The 18,168-nt window shown below is 38.8% G+C and overlaps 1 protein-coding gene across 1 annotated transcript in view; it reads right to left on the reverse strand.

Annotated features, from left to right (window-relative positions):
• LOC118766643 overlaps positions 1-8,024 on the reverse strand; it is a 15,211-nt gene extending 7,187 nt beyond the window's left edge. Inside the window, exons 1-2 of the mRNA XM_036510200.1 lie at positions 8,021-8,024; positions 2,086-2,358 (exon numbers count right to left, since the gene is read on the reverse strand). Coding sequence (XP_036366093.1) covers positions 2,086-2,358; positions 8,021-8,024 — 277 coding nt within the window. The remainder of the gene's footprint in view (positions 1-2,085; positions 2,359-8,020) is intronic.
• Positions 8,025-18,168: the final 10,144 nt, after the last annotated feature.

Genomic DNA, 18,168 nt, shown 5'->3' on the forward strand with positions numbered 1-18,168 from the left:
TATTATTATTATTATTATCATCAGTATTATTATTATTATTATTATTATTATTATTATTATTATTATTATTACCAGAGTCTCCATAAACTGCACATAGCCGTCGGAACTAAACCTACAGCTCTGTTTAGTCTTATGGGACGGAACGACGTCATCCTTACTGGAGGCAGACTGAAACCACCATCACTGTTAGGGGGAACATGGTTTAAATAATTCACAGAGCATTTAGCAGCCAGCAGCCAGCAGTTGCCATTTTAATACCCAGCCCTAACCGTCATGACACAGGTAGCTCTTTTCTAACATTCAGATGGTTTCTAGTCCTCCGTGTCAACTTTTTCTTAACTTCAACTTTAATCTTTATGGTCTCCAACGCTGTTGACTGTTGACTGATACATCACACTGTTCCCAAAAAAGGGAGACATAAAAAAAAATCATCATCTTGCACCCGAAGACTCTGTATATATGTGTGTGTATCTTCGTGTCTGTGTTTGTCCTTGTCTCTAATCCTTGAAATCCGGTGTTGGTTTCTCTAAGCCTGTGTAACTTAGCAGTTTGGCAAAAGAAATCGATAGAATAAGAACCTGACATTACGGAGAAAATAAATGCTGCAGTCAATTTGTGCGACTAAACACAACGTTGCTCCAGCTTGGCTACACTCTAATGAGGAAAACAAGTAAAGAGAAAGAGAAAAAGAAGAAAAAGGTAGATTAACCGATAAAGATGTCACAGTTACGAGTAGTTCACTACTCAGGATATAAATTAGTGATCAATTATTTTAGAAAGGCTTGATTACACAGGATCACAAATAGAGGATACTAAATGAGTCTTTCTCACCTTGGGAAATTTGTCAGTAACCAGTTTATCGAATCAGTGAATTACACGGAGGAGAAAGATTTCAGGGTATTTATACACCCAGGTAGACTACCTCTAACTAGATATAAAAGGGCAATTATACGTGTGTTAATGAATACACGCACATATGTATAGATGTATACAGTAATTTCTTGCCATATCGCGGTTTACCCATCACGATTCACCTATCGCGGTTTATTATTCAAGCTTACGTCGATTCCTCCGTGGTGTTGTTTTGCATTTATAATAAAATAAATATATAAAATAATTATATAGCTCTTTTGTCTTAATAACGGCCAATTACATAGTAATTTCCCTTTGTGTAACGGTGATTTTCATAGCATATTTTGATTGCTATTTTCGATAACTGAAGAGATGCCGGTGCAGATTTTCGCCCCGACATCCGAAACTCGGAGTTTTACTATGGGAACCGAGTAATTGTCACATATTATATTACAGATAAATTCCTCTATTTGCATAATATCGAGGTCTATTTCATTCTTTTGTCTTACCATTACTATTAATATATATATAGGCGCAGGAGTGGCTGTGTGGTAAATAGCTTGCTGCCCAACCACATGGTTCCGGGTTCAGTCCCACTGCGTGGCACCTTGGGCAAGTGTCTTCCCCCAACATCGCTTGACAACCGATGGTGGTGTGTTTACGTCCCCGTAACCTAGCGGTTCGGCAAAAGAAACCGATAGAATAAGTACTAGGCTTACAAAGAATAAGTCCTGGGGTCGATTTGCTCGACTAAAGGCGGTGCTCCAGCATGGCCGCAGTCAAATGACTGAAACAAGTAAAAGAGTAAAAGAGTATATATAGCAGCAACAGCAGCAGCAGTGGCCCAATGGTTAGGGCAGCGGACTCGCGGTCGGAAGATTGCGGTTTCGATTCCCAGACCGGGCGTTGTGTGTGTTTATTGAGCGAAAACACCTAAAGCTCCACGAGGCTCCGACAGGGGGTGGTAGCGACCCCTGTTGTACTCTTTCGCTCCAACTTTTCCTCACTCTTTCTTCCTGTTTCTTGTCCCCGACTTCCTACGCAACCGCTGAGCCTGGATACGCATTCATTCATCTGTCGATGCTCTCGGTGTCGGGAGTTGACCTGCTTTCTCTTCTGCGGGTCTTACGAATAGCAAAGGACCACGTTTCGGACTTCTCCGAAGACCGCTACGCTCAACAGCAGCAACAGCAACAGCAACAGCAGTAGCAGCAGTAGTAGTAGTATATTTACCGATATTGTTGTAGTTCTTCTTCTTTTGATAGTAATGAGTATTGGCATGATACAATAGGAGTTTTTCTTCTGACGTCACACTATATATCAGGCATCTACTTGCGTCATTGTTGTATGCAAAGGACTTACATTCTTGCGAACCCCAACATAATTCTATACAATAGCTGAGTGTTGCGGAGATATTTTGATCAGGCGTATTTGCATGGTAGGCGTTTCGAACTCTTATAAAGTCATTTCGGTATGCGTAGCTTGAGTTTGGGCCAGTAATTATTCCTGCAATTAAATTTAATTAAAAAAAAAATTAACAAAAGATGAAGTCACTGACGCAATATAAAACAAGGAGAAATACGTGACAGCAACAACATGTAACAATAAAGAAGGGAAGAAAAAAAACAGGGTATCGATACTACTACTACTACTACTACTGAGAGGAAGTTGTGGTGAAAGAATACAGCAGGGTTCGCCATCACCAGCTGCCTGAGCGTCGTGGAGCTTTAGGCGTTTTCGCTCAATAAACACTCACAACGCCCGGTCTGGGAATCGAAACTGTGATCCTATGACCGCGAGTCCGCAGCCCTAACCACTGGTCCATTGCGCCTAATAGAAACAAGAACCTCAATCCTCAGTGTGCAATAAGTATTGTATTTGACGGCATCAAAGACACAAGGGGATATTACGAAGGTGGGCTGAAAAGTTCATAACCTGACTATGAAAGAGTGATGTTGCAGCTGATAAATCTTATATGCGTTAATTTCAAATCTTTGGATTAATAACTCCATTGTTTCTTTCCAGGTAAACTGAAATCTAACTATTCAAAGAAGACCTCAGATGTAATTAGTAGCGACTTCTATTGAAAATCAACAAAATTTGGCATCGTTGAGTTATCAAATGCCCGCAGAAAACATTGTTTAACTTCCCAAGTATACAAAATTAACAATAATCTAATAAAGCTTTATTAGCTTTTTTAGATCATCATCATCATCATCATCATTATTATTATTATTATTATTATTATTATTATTATTATATTATTATTATTATTATTATTATTGAGTGAGAGAGCAGTGCATGCCATCAAAGTGACACTGGGGTAAAAAATACGAAGCCAGTATACCCACCATGACTACCCGTCTGATAAGGGTACACAAGGCACATGCATCACAACCATATGCGCGCGACATGGTGATCTCATATTAATTAAGATAAACAGCACATGACCTTGCAGATGGAGCCCAGTTAGAATTTTCTTCTGGTCGAGTAGCCCATCCTCTTCAAAAGGTCCCTGAATAAGGGTTGTTTAAGGATGTTGAACGAAACACCAAATGTTTCCAAAGGTGAATTATCCAAACCCCAAAGAATCCCTCTCAACACATGGCTATGATGCTCCCCCACTACTTCTGCTCGTGATCAGAGATGTACATATCGTCAGCCACTAAGGGACATACTCAACTGGTTTAGGTCAAACAACTGACAAACAAATCTGTGGTATTGAGCAGAATATTTTGGTGTAGCCCATCTTTTATACCAAGACAAAACAATGTACATGATAACACTTCCAATCAGTTAAGATGAGAAGCCATGAGAGCCACTGCCTGGTATTATTATTATTATTATTATTATTATTATTATTATTATTATTATTATTATTACTTTGCCCGCCGCTACGTTCTGAGTTGGAATTTCGCCGAGGTCCACTTTGCCTTTCATCCTTTCGGGGTCGATAAATTAAGTATCAGTGATACACTGGGGCTGGTATAATCGACTAGTACCCTGTCCCCAAATTCCAGGCTTTGTGCCTATAGTAGAATGGATTATCATTATTATTATTATTATTATTATTATTATTATTATTATTATTATTATTATTATTATTATTATTAAGGAGGTGGGCTGGCAGAATCGTTAGCACGCTGGACGAAATGCTTAGCAGTATTTCGTCTGGCGGAATCGATAGCAGTCGCTTAACAATAATGTAATAAAGCTTTATTGGGGGAAAATTATAAGGTGGAGAGCTGGTGGAATCGTTAGCAAACCTGGCAAAATGCTGAGTGTGATTTCGTCCATTTGTAGGTTCAAATTTCGTTGAGGTCGACTTTGACTATCTTGTTGAATCGAGAAAAATAAATATCAGTACTGGGATCGTTGTAATCGACTAATCACCCCATCCCACAACAAAAACTGCTGGCTCTGTGCCAAAATTTGAAACCATTATTAGTGAAATTATTGGGCCGAGGGGACTTAAGCTCACCTGGCTCGGTAGCCTATGATTCTCGGTCTCCCAACCGCAATACGGTTGAATTAGATGCAGGTCTGATGCACTTAAGAATAAATGCGCCAAAATATGCGATTGTCTTATGCGCCAAAGTATAGAAGTGTTTTAGAAAGAAAAAAGCTTAATACATACCTTTCTGAAGGACGTCCTTCTGTAAGTGCTTTCCATAGCTGTCAATACACACTCACATACGTAGACACAAACGGAGGCACATCCGCAGACGCACATCCATACACGCACACACACGCACGCACACACACACACACACACAACACACACACACACACACACACACACACACACACACAGTGAATTATTTAGTTATTATGTAATAACAGAAAAAAGACTGGAAGAAAGATATCTCTTTGTTGTGTCGTATACACAGCTAGCAAATTACGAAGCAGAACTTCATGTTTTGCTAAAAATAATAATAATTAAAAAAACAATTATAAATTTTGAAACTGTTTATATATTTTCATTTCTTTAATATAAAACATGTACGAATAAAGCCAAGTACAAGAACACGCATGTACACAATAACACACAAAAAAGAGACGAAGATAAATAATGCCTTTTATTAGTATATTGTATGCATACTTCCTGAATTTTCCTTCTCAAAACTGTTACCCTCTAAACTTAGAAAAAAATATTCTATTCTACTCTAGGCACAAGAGCCAAAATTTTGGTGGAGGGACCGGTCGATTAGATCGACCCCAGCACGCAACTAGTACATAATTTATCAATCTCGAAAGGATGAAAGGCAAAGTCAAAATCGGCGAAATTTGAACTCAGAACGTAAAGACAATTAGAAGAAATATTCTTTTCTACTTTAGGCACAAGGCCTGAAATTTGGAGCAAGTTGGGTCAGTCGATTAGATCGACCCCAGTACGCAACTGGTACTTAATTTATCTACCCTGAAAGGATAAAAGGTAAAGTCGACCTCGGCGGAATTTGCTCTCAGAACGTAAAGACAGACGAAATACTCTTTTCTACTCAAGGCACAAGGCCCGAAATTTTTTGGAGAGGGTGCCACTGGATTAGATCGACCTCAGTACGCAACTGGTACTTAATTTATCAATCCTGAAAGGATGAAAGGTAAAGTCGACCTCGGCGGAATTTGAACTCAGAACATAAAGACAGACGAAATACTGCTAAGCATTTCGCCCGGCGTGCTAACGTTTTCGCCAGCTCGCCGCCCTAGCAAAATTAAAATATTACAAAAGTAGAAAAGAAATTTATAATTTAATTTTCCTTCTAATTCTAAAGAATAATGATGTTAAGAATAGAGATTCAGAAAGTATAAATACACTATTAATAATCAGGCAATAATCTGATAGCTCTGTGTCGGCAAGAATTGAACAAATATGGAAATACGTTCTGACATCAAATCCCGCCGAGTTCGACTTTTCCTTTTTTAATAGATAAATTAAGTACCAGTTGCGTACTGAGGTCGATCTAATCGACTGGCACCCTCTCCAAAATTTTCGGGCCTTGTGCCTAGAGTAAAAAGGAATATTTTAATTTTTCTAATATATTGAACCACAAAAGTAACGTCGCACACATACTAAATAGAAACCGGTTTATTAACAGACTGCCATAGCATTGATTGAAGAGTGCTAATTAAGAAACCATTCTTTCCTAATGATGAAACGTCATTTCCTGAAACGAGTTTGACGTCACATGATGTCAGGTGATGACAGAGTGTCCTGGATCCAAAGAGATGAACTCAATATCTCGTTTGACCACCGTTAGCATTGATTACCGCCAGTCATCTTCTATTCATTGAATGTACCAAACGATGGGGGATAGCAGCCTACAATCTGTTATAACTTGCAGTGAGTTGTGCCGTAGTTGTCGACCTTGGACGGATGCCATTTAGCCTTTTTTTTTTTGGATTTCGTCCCACAGGTGCTCTATGGGGTTCAAGTCTGGATTTAGAGCAGACCATAGCAATGTCTCGATGTTGTACTGTTGGAGGAAGTTTGTTGTCAAAACAGGCAGTATGGGTAGGGCGTTGTCGTGTTGAAGCACGTGATTCCGATGACGGGCAAAATATGGCACACTTGGTCGATGTGGCGAGCAGCGGGTGCTCCATTTTCCCGGCTTTGGCAGATTTTTTGGAAGACCACCGGTCCAAGTTTCTGGTTGAGTGCAATCCTACCCCATACCATGATGCTCTGTCCTCCTCATGAGTTTCTCTCCACCACACAGCCATCGGCATGACGTTCACTCTTTCTCCAAATCCTAGCTCTTCCATCTGCCACAGAAACGCAATATCGAGTTTTGTCAGAGAATACCACAGTCCTCCACTGCTGATATCGCCAGTTCTGACATTCTTGAGCCCACTGCAGACGTGCTCGTCGATGACGATTTCTGAGAATTGGGGGCCCTAGCCGGACGTCGACAAGACAAATTGAAAGATCTCAGCCGACGGCGAACTGTTTCTGTACAAATGGATCTGTGCTGAGTCCCTATGGTCAGCCTAGATCATTTCATTGCCCTCCGGAATCGGTCCTGGAAGTGCTGTCGGTGCAGATGGCGATCTTGACGTGCCGTTGTAACCCTCAGTCGGCCACAGCGTGGACGATTATCCGTACTATTTGTGGCATTGTATCGTTCCCTCAGCCGCTCTATTGTCCGAATACTGCAGTTCAAGTCATATACAATGGATGGAAGCACTCCGTCGGTTACGACGACGAGGGTTCCGGTCGATCCGAATCAACGAAACAGCCTGCTCGTGAAATTAACGTGTAAGTGGCTGAGCACTCCACAGACACGTGTACCCTTAACGTAGTTCTCGAGGATATTCAGCGTGACACAGAGAGTGACAAGGCCGGCCCTTTGAAATACAAGGTACAACAGAAACAGGAAGTAAGAGTGAGAGAAAGTTGTGGTGAAAGAGTACAGCAGGGTTCGCTACCACCCTCTGCCGGAGCCTCGTGGAGCTTTAGGTGTTTTCGCTCAATAAACACTCACAACGCCCAGGTCTGGGAATCGAAACCGCGATCCTATGACCGCGTGTCTGCTGCCTTAACCACTGGGCCATTGCGCCTCCACTCATATACAATGACTCATGGACGTTGACCAGCATAGAGACGTCCGATGGCTTATCCCCTCTCATTTCGTGTCAGTCTTGGCAAGCTTGCTGCATTCGGGAAATGAATGGCAGGCTGATAAATTTGGGTGCCTTTTATACCCAATGAGTCAACGCTTTGCACGAGCATCATAAAGAGGCGGTCGCGAACGTTAACATGCTCACGAAAAAATGAAGGAGTTCGAGCCCTATATGTAATACTTGTGTTTTCAAAAGTGAGTGGTGTTGTGTGTCGGTGACATCCTCCTGATGTCAAATTACCTAGAAATGTGATAAAATCCATATAATCTCAATATCGCGTGAGAAACAAATAATCTTTTACAGTACGGCGTTTCGCTTGAAGTTCAGTATATGATACAAGCACGCACGCAAGCACCCACATACACACACGCGCGCACGCAAACATGTACGCACGCACACGCCACACACACACACACACACACACACACACACACACACACACACACACACACATACACAGACACACATATATATACACACAGACCGACATAGCTACACACACACAGACGTAACCTGGAAGGCATTTTTTTAAAAATCGTATACATACCCATCTTAAAATCAGGTGGACTTTCCACTAGAATAAAAAAGATAGAAAGAAAACTATTGTAAAGTTTGATTGTGATTTTTATATATTTTATTTTGTTAATATAATACACACATATATTGTGGAGGCGCAATGGCCCAGTGGTTAGAGCAGCGGACTCGCGGTCATAGGATCGCGGTTTCGATTCCCAGACCGGACGTTGTGAGTGTTTATTGAGCGAAAACACCTAAAAGCTCCACGAGGCTCCGGCAGGGGATGGTGGTGATCCCTGCTGTACTCTTTCACCACAACTTTCTCTCACTCTTACTTCCTGTTTCTGTTGTACCTGTATTTCAAGGGCCGGCCTGTCACTCTCTGTGTCACGCTGAATATCCCCGAGAACTACGTTAAGGGTGCACGTGTCTGTGGAGTGCTCAGCCACTTACACGTTAATTTCACGAGCAGGCTGTTCCGTTGATTCGGATCAACCCGAACCCTCGTATCGTAACCGACGGAGTGCTTCCACACACATATATACACACAGACCGACATAACTATATACACACACACACACATACACACACGTATCCAATTACGTCAGGAGATATTTTTCGAATGAAGAAAAGAATAATGAATAGTTTTTACTTACATTCTCCGGGAGATATCAAAGAAAGACATAACACTGAAATTAGAAAGCAAAAATTATAAATTGCGATGCTATTTTTATTTTTCTGTATCGAAACTTCAATGAGACGAGGAAACAACTTCTATTGGGTTGGCAACTAAGTTACCGCTATTTTTATAAATTTTGGAATTTATTGCGTTTTTTAATTTTGGAATCTATTTTTTTTCGAGAATTCTATTTTTGAATCCTTTTTGGAATCTATTTTTTTTTTTTTCTAGTTAATTTTAGTTAATTTTTGTTTATTTTCAGTTCATTAAATTGGAATGTCAAGTTAAGAAAACGAGCATTTTCGACACCTCCTCCTTTTTGCTTTTAATCAAGGTTCTAGGGCCGCAAAAGCTGCTCGCAACATTTGTGATGTGTATGGAGAGGGTGACATAGCTGAAAGAACCGCTCGTGGTTGGTATGCCAAATTGAAAAATGGAAATTTAGACCTCAAAGGCGCACCTCGTCCTGGCCGTCCAGTTGAGTTCGATGAAAAGCGATTAAACCAACTTGCACGAAAATTCTCGTCAAACGACATGGGAACTGGCAGAGAAAATGGAATGCTCCCACATAGCTATAGAAAAGCATCTTCGGTCGATGGGAAAGGTTCAGGAGTATGGAGCATGGGTTCAACAACAAAAATCAACGAGCCACAATTTCCGCTGTTTTGCTTGCTCGTCACCGCTCAACTCATGGACACAAGCAACGATTTCTTTACTGAATCGTTACTGACGACGAAGAATGGTGCCTGTACATCAATATGAAGCAGTGTAAGGAATGGCTTAGCCCCAGTAAACAAGAGACATCGCGCGTGAAACAAGATCTTCATCCGCGTAAAACGAGGTTGTGCGTATGGTGGGACTGGGAAGGGTTTATCCATTACGAATTGCTTGAACGGAACCAAGCGGTCAACGCGGAATTCTATGTTCAACAGATGGAACGACTCAACACGGCTATTCAAGAGAAAAGATCTAATCGGCAGCATGGAGTTCTTCTGCTGGATGACAACTCCCGCCCTCATATCGCCAATATGACCAAGGAAGACATTGAAACGCATGGCTGGGAAGTGCTGCCACACTCGCCGTACCATCCTGATTTGACACCAACGGTTTTCCACCTCTTTCGATCCCTTTCAAATACTATGCGCGGAGTTTCGTTCAATACTGATGCAGAATTGAGAGCTTGGTTGGATCAATTCTTCGACTCGAAATCGGGTGATTTCTACCAATTAGGTATTGAAAATCTTGTTGAACGTTGGGAAGAAGTTGTAAACAACAAGGGTTAATACATTATTGATCAATTAGTTGTTATTTTTTTTATTAAACCTTTTAAAAATTTAAATTTAAAAGAAAACGGCGGGAACTTAGTTGCCAACCTAATATTATCTTCTGAGTGTGGAGGCAAAATGGCCCAGTGGTTAGGGCAGCGAACTCGCGGTCATAGGATCACGGTTTCGATTCCCAGACCGGGCGTTGTGAGTGTTTATTGAGCGAAAACACCTAAAAGCTCCACGAGGCTTCGGCAGGGGATGGTGGTGATCCCTGCTGTACTCTTTCACCACAACTTTCTCACACTCTTACTTCCTGTTTCTGTTGTACCTGTATTTCAAGGGGCCGGCCTTGTCACTCTCTGTGTCACGCTGAATATCCCCGAGAACTACGTTAAGGGTGCACGTGTCTGTGGAGTACTCAGCCACTTACACGTTAATTTCACGAGCAGGCTGTTCCGTTGATTCGGATCAACCGGAACCCTCGTCGTCGTAACCGACGGAGTGCTTCCATCCATTATCTTCTGAGTGTCTGAGAATACTGGATAGGAGAATTGTACTTTAGTTCAGAGTAGTAACCTTGACTAAATGCTTTTAGCAGACAGGACTCTGCTGGAGTTCCTCAAGGGCCAAACGGTGACAGTTTAAAACTTCCTTCCAAGAACACGAGTAAAGCCCTTGATAGATTTACAGATTATTCCAACCGAATTTCATTTATTGGGGCTTGACTGACTGGTGGTTGTGGTAAAATTTATTTGTCCAAGATATGAACAGCTGGATCGAACCAAGGGCAACGTATTTGTGAAGCAGATTTTATAACCATAAATACATTCTTGCGGCTATATAGAAGATAGTAGACAATAATGTCACCAAACAGGTTAATACATTACTAATAAAACGCTACTTCTTGTAGAAATCATGATGACCACTGTATCAACAGCAAATGGTCACAACATCAATAACAACAAGCAATTTCATTTAAAGGCCTCAAAGTTGATTCAAATGCTTCACTTCATAATTTCGGGGAATTTCTCATAGCAACATCACATATATAACATTGCAACAATTGTATCAGATAAACTAGGCCACCTCTTCAGAAGCAAAATATAATAAGCTATTAGCGATCTACACAGTTCTGGCACCATACACATCTGAGTGTCACATATTCAAGACGAAGCATCACAGAAAATGTTATGCAAGACTTTATATCACATATATTGCCAGGGTGATCTCCAGACAATTACTGTTAGGTGTAAGAAAAGCCCCCGTTTTCTTGCGAGGCGTAGATACGTTACCCTTTCCATCGCTCAACAGTTACGGAATTTGAGAGGTTAGAACCTGTTTTATATGAAATGCTACAGGCTTTTGTTTTAGATCTTTCAGCAAAATGTTTCATATGTAGAAATTTCTGGTTCGAAATACTTTTATGAAAATATAAATATAAATAAACAAACATATATATATATATATATATATATATATATATTATATTATATATAATATATATCATTCACACACCGCAGTGTGTGAATAACATTCTTAAGGTCGGCTTTTACTCACCCCAGGCCAATTTAACGCTTTACCACTAATAAGCTCGATCTTAATGCGATTTTTTGCACTATGATGGACCAATAGTTAGCTACATTTTGACATGAAATAATCGAAATTTAATTCAGTAGAAAAAAAATTATGATAAAAAATGTAGGGCCAAAAATGAAAGAGTAACGCCTAATATTTACAGTGACTCGTAATTTCTCAGTTATTTAAAAACAAAAAAATCTATAATCATTACTATTAGAAAAAAATCAATGAGTAGAATCTTTTGGTGAATACCTCGTTAAAAGATATTAGATACAAAAGGTGATGTTGCTTTAAGTAACCAAAAATTAGTGCAAAAAAAACTGGTGCAAAAATGTGCAAGGCCGCAGTAAAGTCTCTATTACGAAGCAGCCACAAGAATTTGACAGCAAAGTGTCATGGGAGGCCTACCGAGTCCAGTTTGAGCTATTGTCTAACCAGAATGGATGGAACGATGGGCAAAGAGCATTTCAACTTGATTCTAGTCCAAAGAGTGCTGCGCTAGACGTACTGAGTTAGTTGTCTGTTGAGGAAAGAAGCTGTTATTCTTCACTAGTTGAAGTGTTAGAGAGAAGATATGGCACCATGTGCCTGAAAGCCTTACGGACCCGCTTAAGCGCTAGAGTAGAATCACTACAAGAGCTTGCCCAGGAACTTTTGACTCTTCTAAAAGAGAAGTTTATCGACGCTTTGAGCAGTGTAGAGTTCAAAGTTCAAGTGAAACAAGCACGGCCGAATACTATGCAAGAGGCATTGGCTAGAGCTCTGGAATTTAAGTCGTATGTAAGGTCTGGCACAGAAAGATTCCAAGTTAACTACAGTTCCGGATTCATAGCAAGGAAGGAGCCAGAATGTGAAGTAGGAAGCTTGAATGTAAGTTGTTGGTACTGCGAGAAGGTCGGACATAAGAGAAAAAAACTGTTTGAATAACAAAGAACTGGAGAGGTTGAAATTAATTGTTGATAGTGTGGAAGCCAGGACACACGATGCAAGATTGTTACAACCTGAAGTTAGAGCAAAGGCAGACGGTAGTAAAAAGTTTACACTTAGGAGTGCTGGACATGGGGTGAAAAGGGACAGCTCAGTTTTGACAGACCTATACGAAAGAAGGACAGTAAGAAGGTAAGGAAAGACAAAGGAGAGTAGGAAAACTGGAAAGAGCTGGTGTTAAGAGACAATATGAAACAGCGAAAAGAATGTTTCAGCCTCGACAAACAAGCGACTCCGCAAAACAAGACCTTCATCCTCGAAAGACCACGTTGTGTGTATGGAATAGTGGAAGCACTCCGTCGATTACGACGATGAGGGTTCCGGTTGATCCGATCAACGGAACAGCCTGCTCGTGAAATTAACGTGTAAGTGGCTGAATACTCCACAGACACGTGCACCCTTAACGTAGTTCTCGGGGATATTCAGCGTGACACAGAGTGACAAGGCCGGCCCTTTGAAATACAGGTACAACAGAAACAGGAAGTAAGAGTGAGAGAAAGTTGTGGTGAAAGAGTACAGCAGGGATCACCACCATCCCCTGCCGGAGCCTCGTGGAGCTTTAGGTGTTTTCGCTCAATAAACACTCACAACGCCCGGTCTGGGAATCGAAACCGCGATCCTACGACTGCGAGTCCGCTGCCCTAACCACTGGGCCATTACGCCTCCATGGTGGGACTTGGAAGGCATAATTCATTACGAATTTTTTGAGCGCAAGCAAACTCTCAATGCGGAACTCTACATTTAACAATTGCACCGACTCAACGAAGTAATTCAGCAAAAAAAAAAACATCGAATAGGCAAAATGGCGTTCATCTGCAACACGACAACGCTGGTGTGTTTACGTCCCCGTAACTTAGCGGTTCGACAAAAGAGATCAATAGAATAAATACTCGGCTTCCAGAGAATAAGTCCTGAGGTCGATTTGCTCGACTAAAGGCGGTGCTCCAGCATGACCGCAGTCAAATGACTCAAACAAGTAGAAGAGTAAAGAGTAACCTATTTCTTTATTACCCACAAGGGGCTAAACATAGAGGGGACAAACAAGGACAGACATAGGTATTAAGTCGATTACATCGACCCCAGTGCGTAACTGGTACTTAATTTATCGACCCCGAAAGGATGAAAGGCAAAGTCGACCTCGGCGGAATTTGAACTCAGAACGTAGCGGCAGACGAAATACCGCTCAGCATTTCGTCCGGCGCGCTAACGTTTCTGCCAGCTCGCCGCCTTTTAAAGAGTAAAGAGTAACCGTTTGTCAGTTCATTTTACTGTTAGATAAATCTAAGTTTTCCTCAGATAAATGTAAATGTCTCAGAGTTGATTATAACGAAAGAAAAGTAAAGATCATTTCTATAACATTGTATCATCAATAACAAAGAAACAAAAACGAATCTATATTTCAAAAATCTTAAAACAATTTTTATTTGATACATGGGAATTTATGATAAAGCATTAGATTATTTTTATCGAATGTTATATTTAGCTGCAGAATTTTAAGCTCTTTTATTTTATTTTAGGTTTACGTAGTCGGTGAAAGATGGTGGATCAACAATGAATGGCTTGGTTTAATTAGCCACCCATTCAAATTTTATTTTAGCTGCAATATTTCAAGCTCTTTTCTTGTATTTTAGGTTTTTTTCTTGTCCTGTATTTTCCAGGTTTATTGAATACTTATGAATATTGTTATCCCTTGCTTGCATTTTTTATTCTATATAAATATAGTTGAAATTTACAAAAAATAACAAAAGACGAAGACAGGTGTATGAACAGCAAGCAGGTGTATTATTAGTTTGACGCTCGGGAAAGTGAGAAAGTCTTTTACGTTTCGAGCCTACGCTCTTCAACAAAAATGAATACGAGAAAATAAACAGGGAGCGAATGATATAAAAACTTGTGAATTTAGCGATCAAGCATGCAATATATATATATATATATATATAATATTATATATATATATATATAATACAAAATGGAACAAGAACGCAAAACATCCGGACAACTAGGTGATACAAAAAGGGACAACAAAACATCCAGATATTCGAAGCTTTCTATCCTCAGTCAAGAACCAGATCATCCTCGCAATTTCGGCTGATATATATATATATAGCAAACTCTATGTTGGTTAAAATTTATCTGACATATTTTAACTGTTAAAATGTAAATTCATGACAGTTACTGCGAAGAAAAATTCTCTCTTGCGTTAAAAAGGCATAAAAACCTCATATATGTTCCAGAGTCACCACCTATCGGATTCCCAGAACATCGATGTTTCTAGCTTTAAAAAGCAGTAACAAAAAAAAACCCCAAAAAAACAGCAAAAAGCGCAACACAGTAGCGATAACAGAAATAACAGCAACATTTACAAAAATAAAAATAACTACAGCAACACCGTTAACTATAATGATAAAAGTGAACTTACCAAAATAGGAAGCAAAATGTTTAAGATGTTTCGACATGGTTATCGTTTGTCACAATTCAATGCTAAGAAAGCCAAGAGCTAATATGAAATAGAGAACATATTGCGCGTTATATATATATATATATATATATATATATATATATATATATAATAGGGTGGAGCGAAGGTAGTGTAACTAAGGGACAGTTGTGTAAATAAAAATGCAGCACATGCATATATTCATATCTGTGTATATATATACAAATACATACAGATACATATAGAAATATGCGCATATATATGTGTGTGTATGAGTGTATGTGCGTGCGTGTATACATACATACATACATACACACACACACACACACACACTCACACACATATATATCTATATATGAAACATATAGATATATATTTATATGTATATGCATATATGTATATATTTATATATGTATACACACACAGTCATGCACACAAATATATGTTGCATATGTCAGCATGTGAGCCTTTTTGATGTATAATTAAATGATTGATTTAATTTATATTATTTACTGGACTGACTTGTAATTGGCTATTTATGACCATTGGCTATTCACTCAAAAAAGTATATATAACGAAAATCAGATACATTAGATTTCCGATGCTCTTTCATAAATTTCTCCTCGACGGATTTCTTTCAAGCGGACTTTCTAAAGAAACCCAAGCTATTGTCAATTTACGTGTCGCCAGGTCCTTTATGCAAGTTTAAAGAGGCTTAAAATGTGTGAACAACTGTTATGAAATACAATAAATTCACAAGTCAGAAACGTATGTGTGTTTGTGTTCCTAATCCTACTCGTTAAATGCAACATAGCACAACCTGTCGCAATGTCAGGTCGTCGGCTACTTAATCGGCAATTCTATCAAAACTCGTTGGTAAGAAGAGTGTTTATTGTCGGACACACTACATGACGAAAACAAAACCTTTTAAAGGGAGAATGAAGTTAATAGATTTCCATTCATTTATTATTAATATTTTTTTCGTTTCCAAAATGTTCGTTGCCTTTATAACCTTCTCAATGGATGTTGACTCTGTCCATTATCCGAGTTGCTTTCTCGATAACGGATAGAATCAAAATCCACTGACAAGGTTACAAAAGCAACGGAAAGTTTGGAAAATAAAAAAATATAAACAAATGGAAATTGAATCGGAGAGTGTGTTAGATACTAAGGCATTAAGAAAATATGATTCTCTCCAAACATAAGAAAATTTACGTCAACACACAAATTTACATATAGAGTCTTGCAAACCAGATACAAAAACGAAGTTGATAGTATCAACGGCTATCAAAAAGCGAAACCGATCTTCTTGTTTGCTTCTGGACTTGTTGGTCTTTCAGGTGAGAGCCTTAGTAGATAAATGCAAGCTGTTATTGGTTTTAAATGTTTGCACGGACATTGCCTACAGCCATTGTATTTAACATCTAGCATAAGATAATTTGTCTGCGATGAGTACTTATGGACAACATTCGAGAGAACGTGAAAAAAATTTTTGTTTTCGAAAAGGTTCTCTCAGATTTCCTTTCCCCAAAAGGTTATTTAACGCAATATTTTCATGATACTATTAAAAGCAATACACACACATATATATATATATATATACACACATACATACATGCATACTCAGACACAGGCACAAACACATACACACACACATACACAGACACGCACATATATATATATACATACACATACACATACATATGCATGTGTATATATATATATATATATATATATATATATATATATGAACATACGTTTTTCGATATCGTATATATTTATATGCATATGAATACTTTATGTAGATTAAGTATGTAATCTATTAATTTCTTTTAACTTAGAAAGCTTTTTTTGTTTATGTATACAGGGCATGACATATTTCTATACACATATCAAACGTCTATTCAATGAACCCGCCATCAGTATCGATTATTGGCTCGACGTGGTGATAAGGTTTTTAAACGATTAAATGGATTGATAAGGTGATCTTTATTCATGTTGGCTCTAACGTTTCTACTAAAAGATGTCAATTAATCCTTGATATTTTGGGCATTATTGTTGGTCTCCTTCTCAACAACACCTCAGACTCAGTAGTCCAACTGGACAATATACCAACACTACAACATAAAAACTGACAATAAACATGTGACAAACAAGGTATAAGACAACGATCAAGCCACAACCATCTGGGATATACCTGTTAAAGCAGACAAAGAAAACTCAAACAATAGCATGGATAGATTATAGGAAATCCTATGACATGATCCCACACTCATGGATAAGTGAATGTTTGAGTCAATTCAGTATAGCAGACAACATAAGAGAATTAATTAGCTTTAGTATGAAGAAATTGAAAGTACATTTCTACTCAGGCGACACACTCTTACGGAAAGTTAATATCAAAAGAGGAATTTTTCAGGGAGACTCGTTGTCTCCTTTAATATTTGTATTATGTTTGATCTCCCTTAGTTTATTATTAAGGAAATCAAAGGTAGGGTATCAGTTCAGAAATAGTAAAGGAAAAATTAACCATTTGCTCTATATGGTTGATCTGAAGCTTTTAAGTAAGAATGAAAAAGCGACAGATTCCTTAATACAAACTGTAAAACTCTTCAGTAAAGGTTTAGGCATGGAATTTGACATAGATAAGTGTGCAATATTAGTCATGAGGAGGGAACATGTGGTCAACAGCGAAGATATCCAATTATCCGATGGCTGAACATTAAAATCATTGAAATGAGGAGAGAGTTATAAGTATCTAGGAGTATTAGAATCTGACAGAATACTAACTATAGAAATGAAATTGAAAATTGAGAAGGAGTACATCAAAAAGGTAAGGAAGCTAATGAAGTCAACGCTAAATGGTTCTAACCTGGTGAAGGTTGTAAATACTTGGACGGTATCATTAATTAGATACTCAGCAGCTTTTGTAGATTGGAAAAAAACTGAATAAGCAAAGCTAGACAGTAGTAGGAATGGAGGATTCCACTCAAGGGCAGGAGTAGTAAGATTATACCTACCTAGAAAGGAAGGTGGGAGAGGGTTGATATTAGTAGAAGATTGAGTGGAGTTAGCTAGAGTAGATATAGACTCCTATGTAGGTAATAGAGAAGAAAAATCCTCTTATGTTTTTATAATTAAACATTATTAGGAATTAGGTGAAAATGATTATCAAAATATTTTATGTGTTACAAAAGTACAATCAATTTATTGAAGATAAATTTTGACAA

Source organism: Octopus sinensis, linkage group LG17 (genome assembly GCF_006345805.1).
Source record: "Octopus sinensis linkage group LG17, ASM634580v1, whole genome shotgun sequence".
NCBI lineage: Eukaryota > Metazoa > Mollusca > Cephalopoda > Octopoda > Octopodidae > Octopus > Octopus sinensis.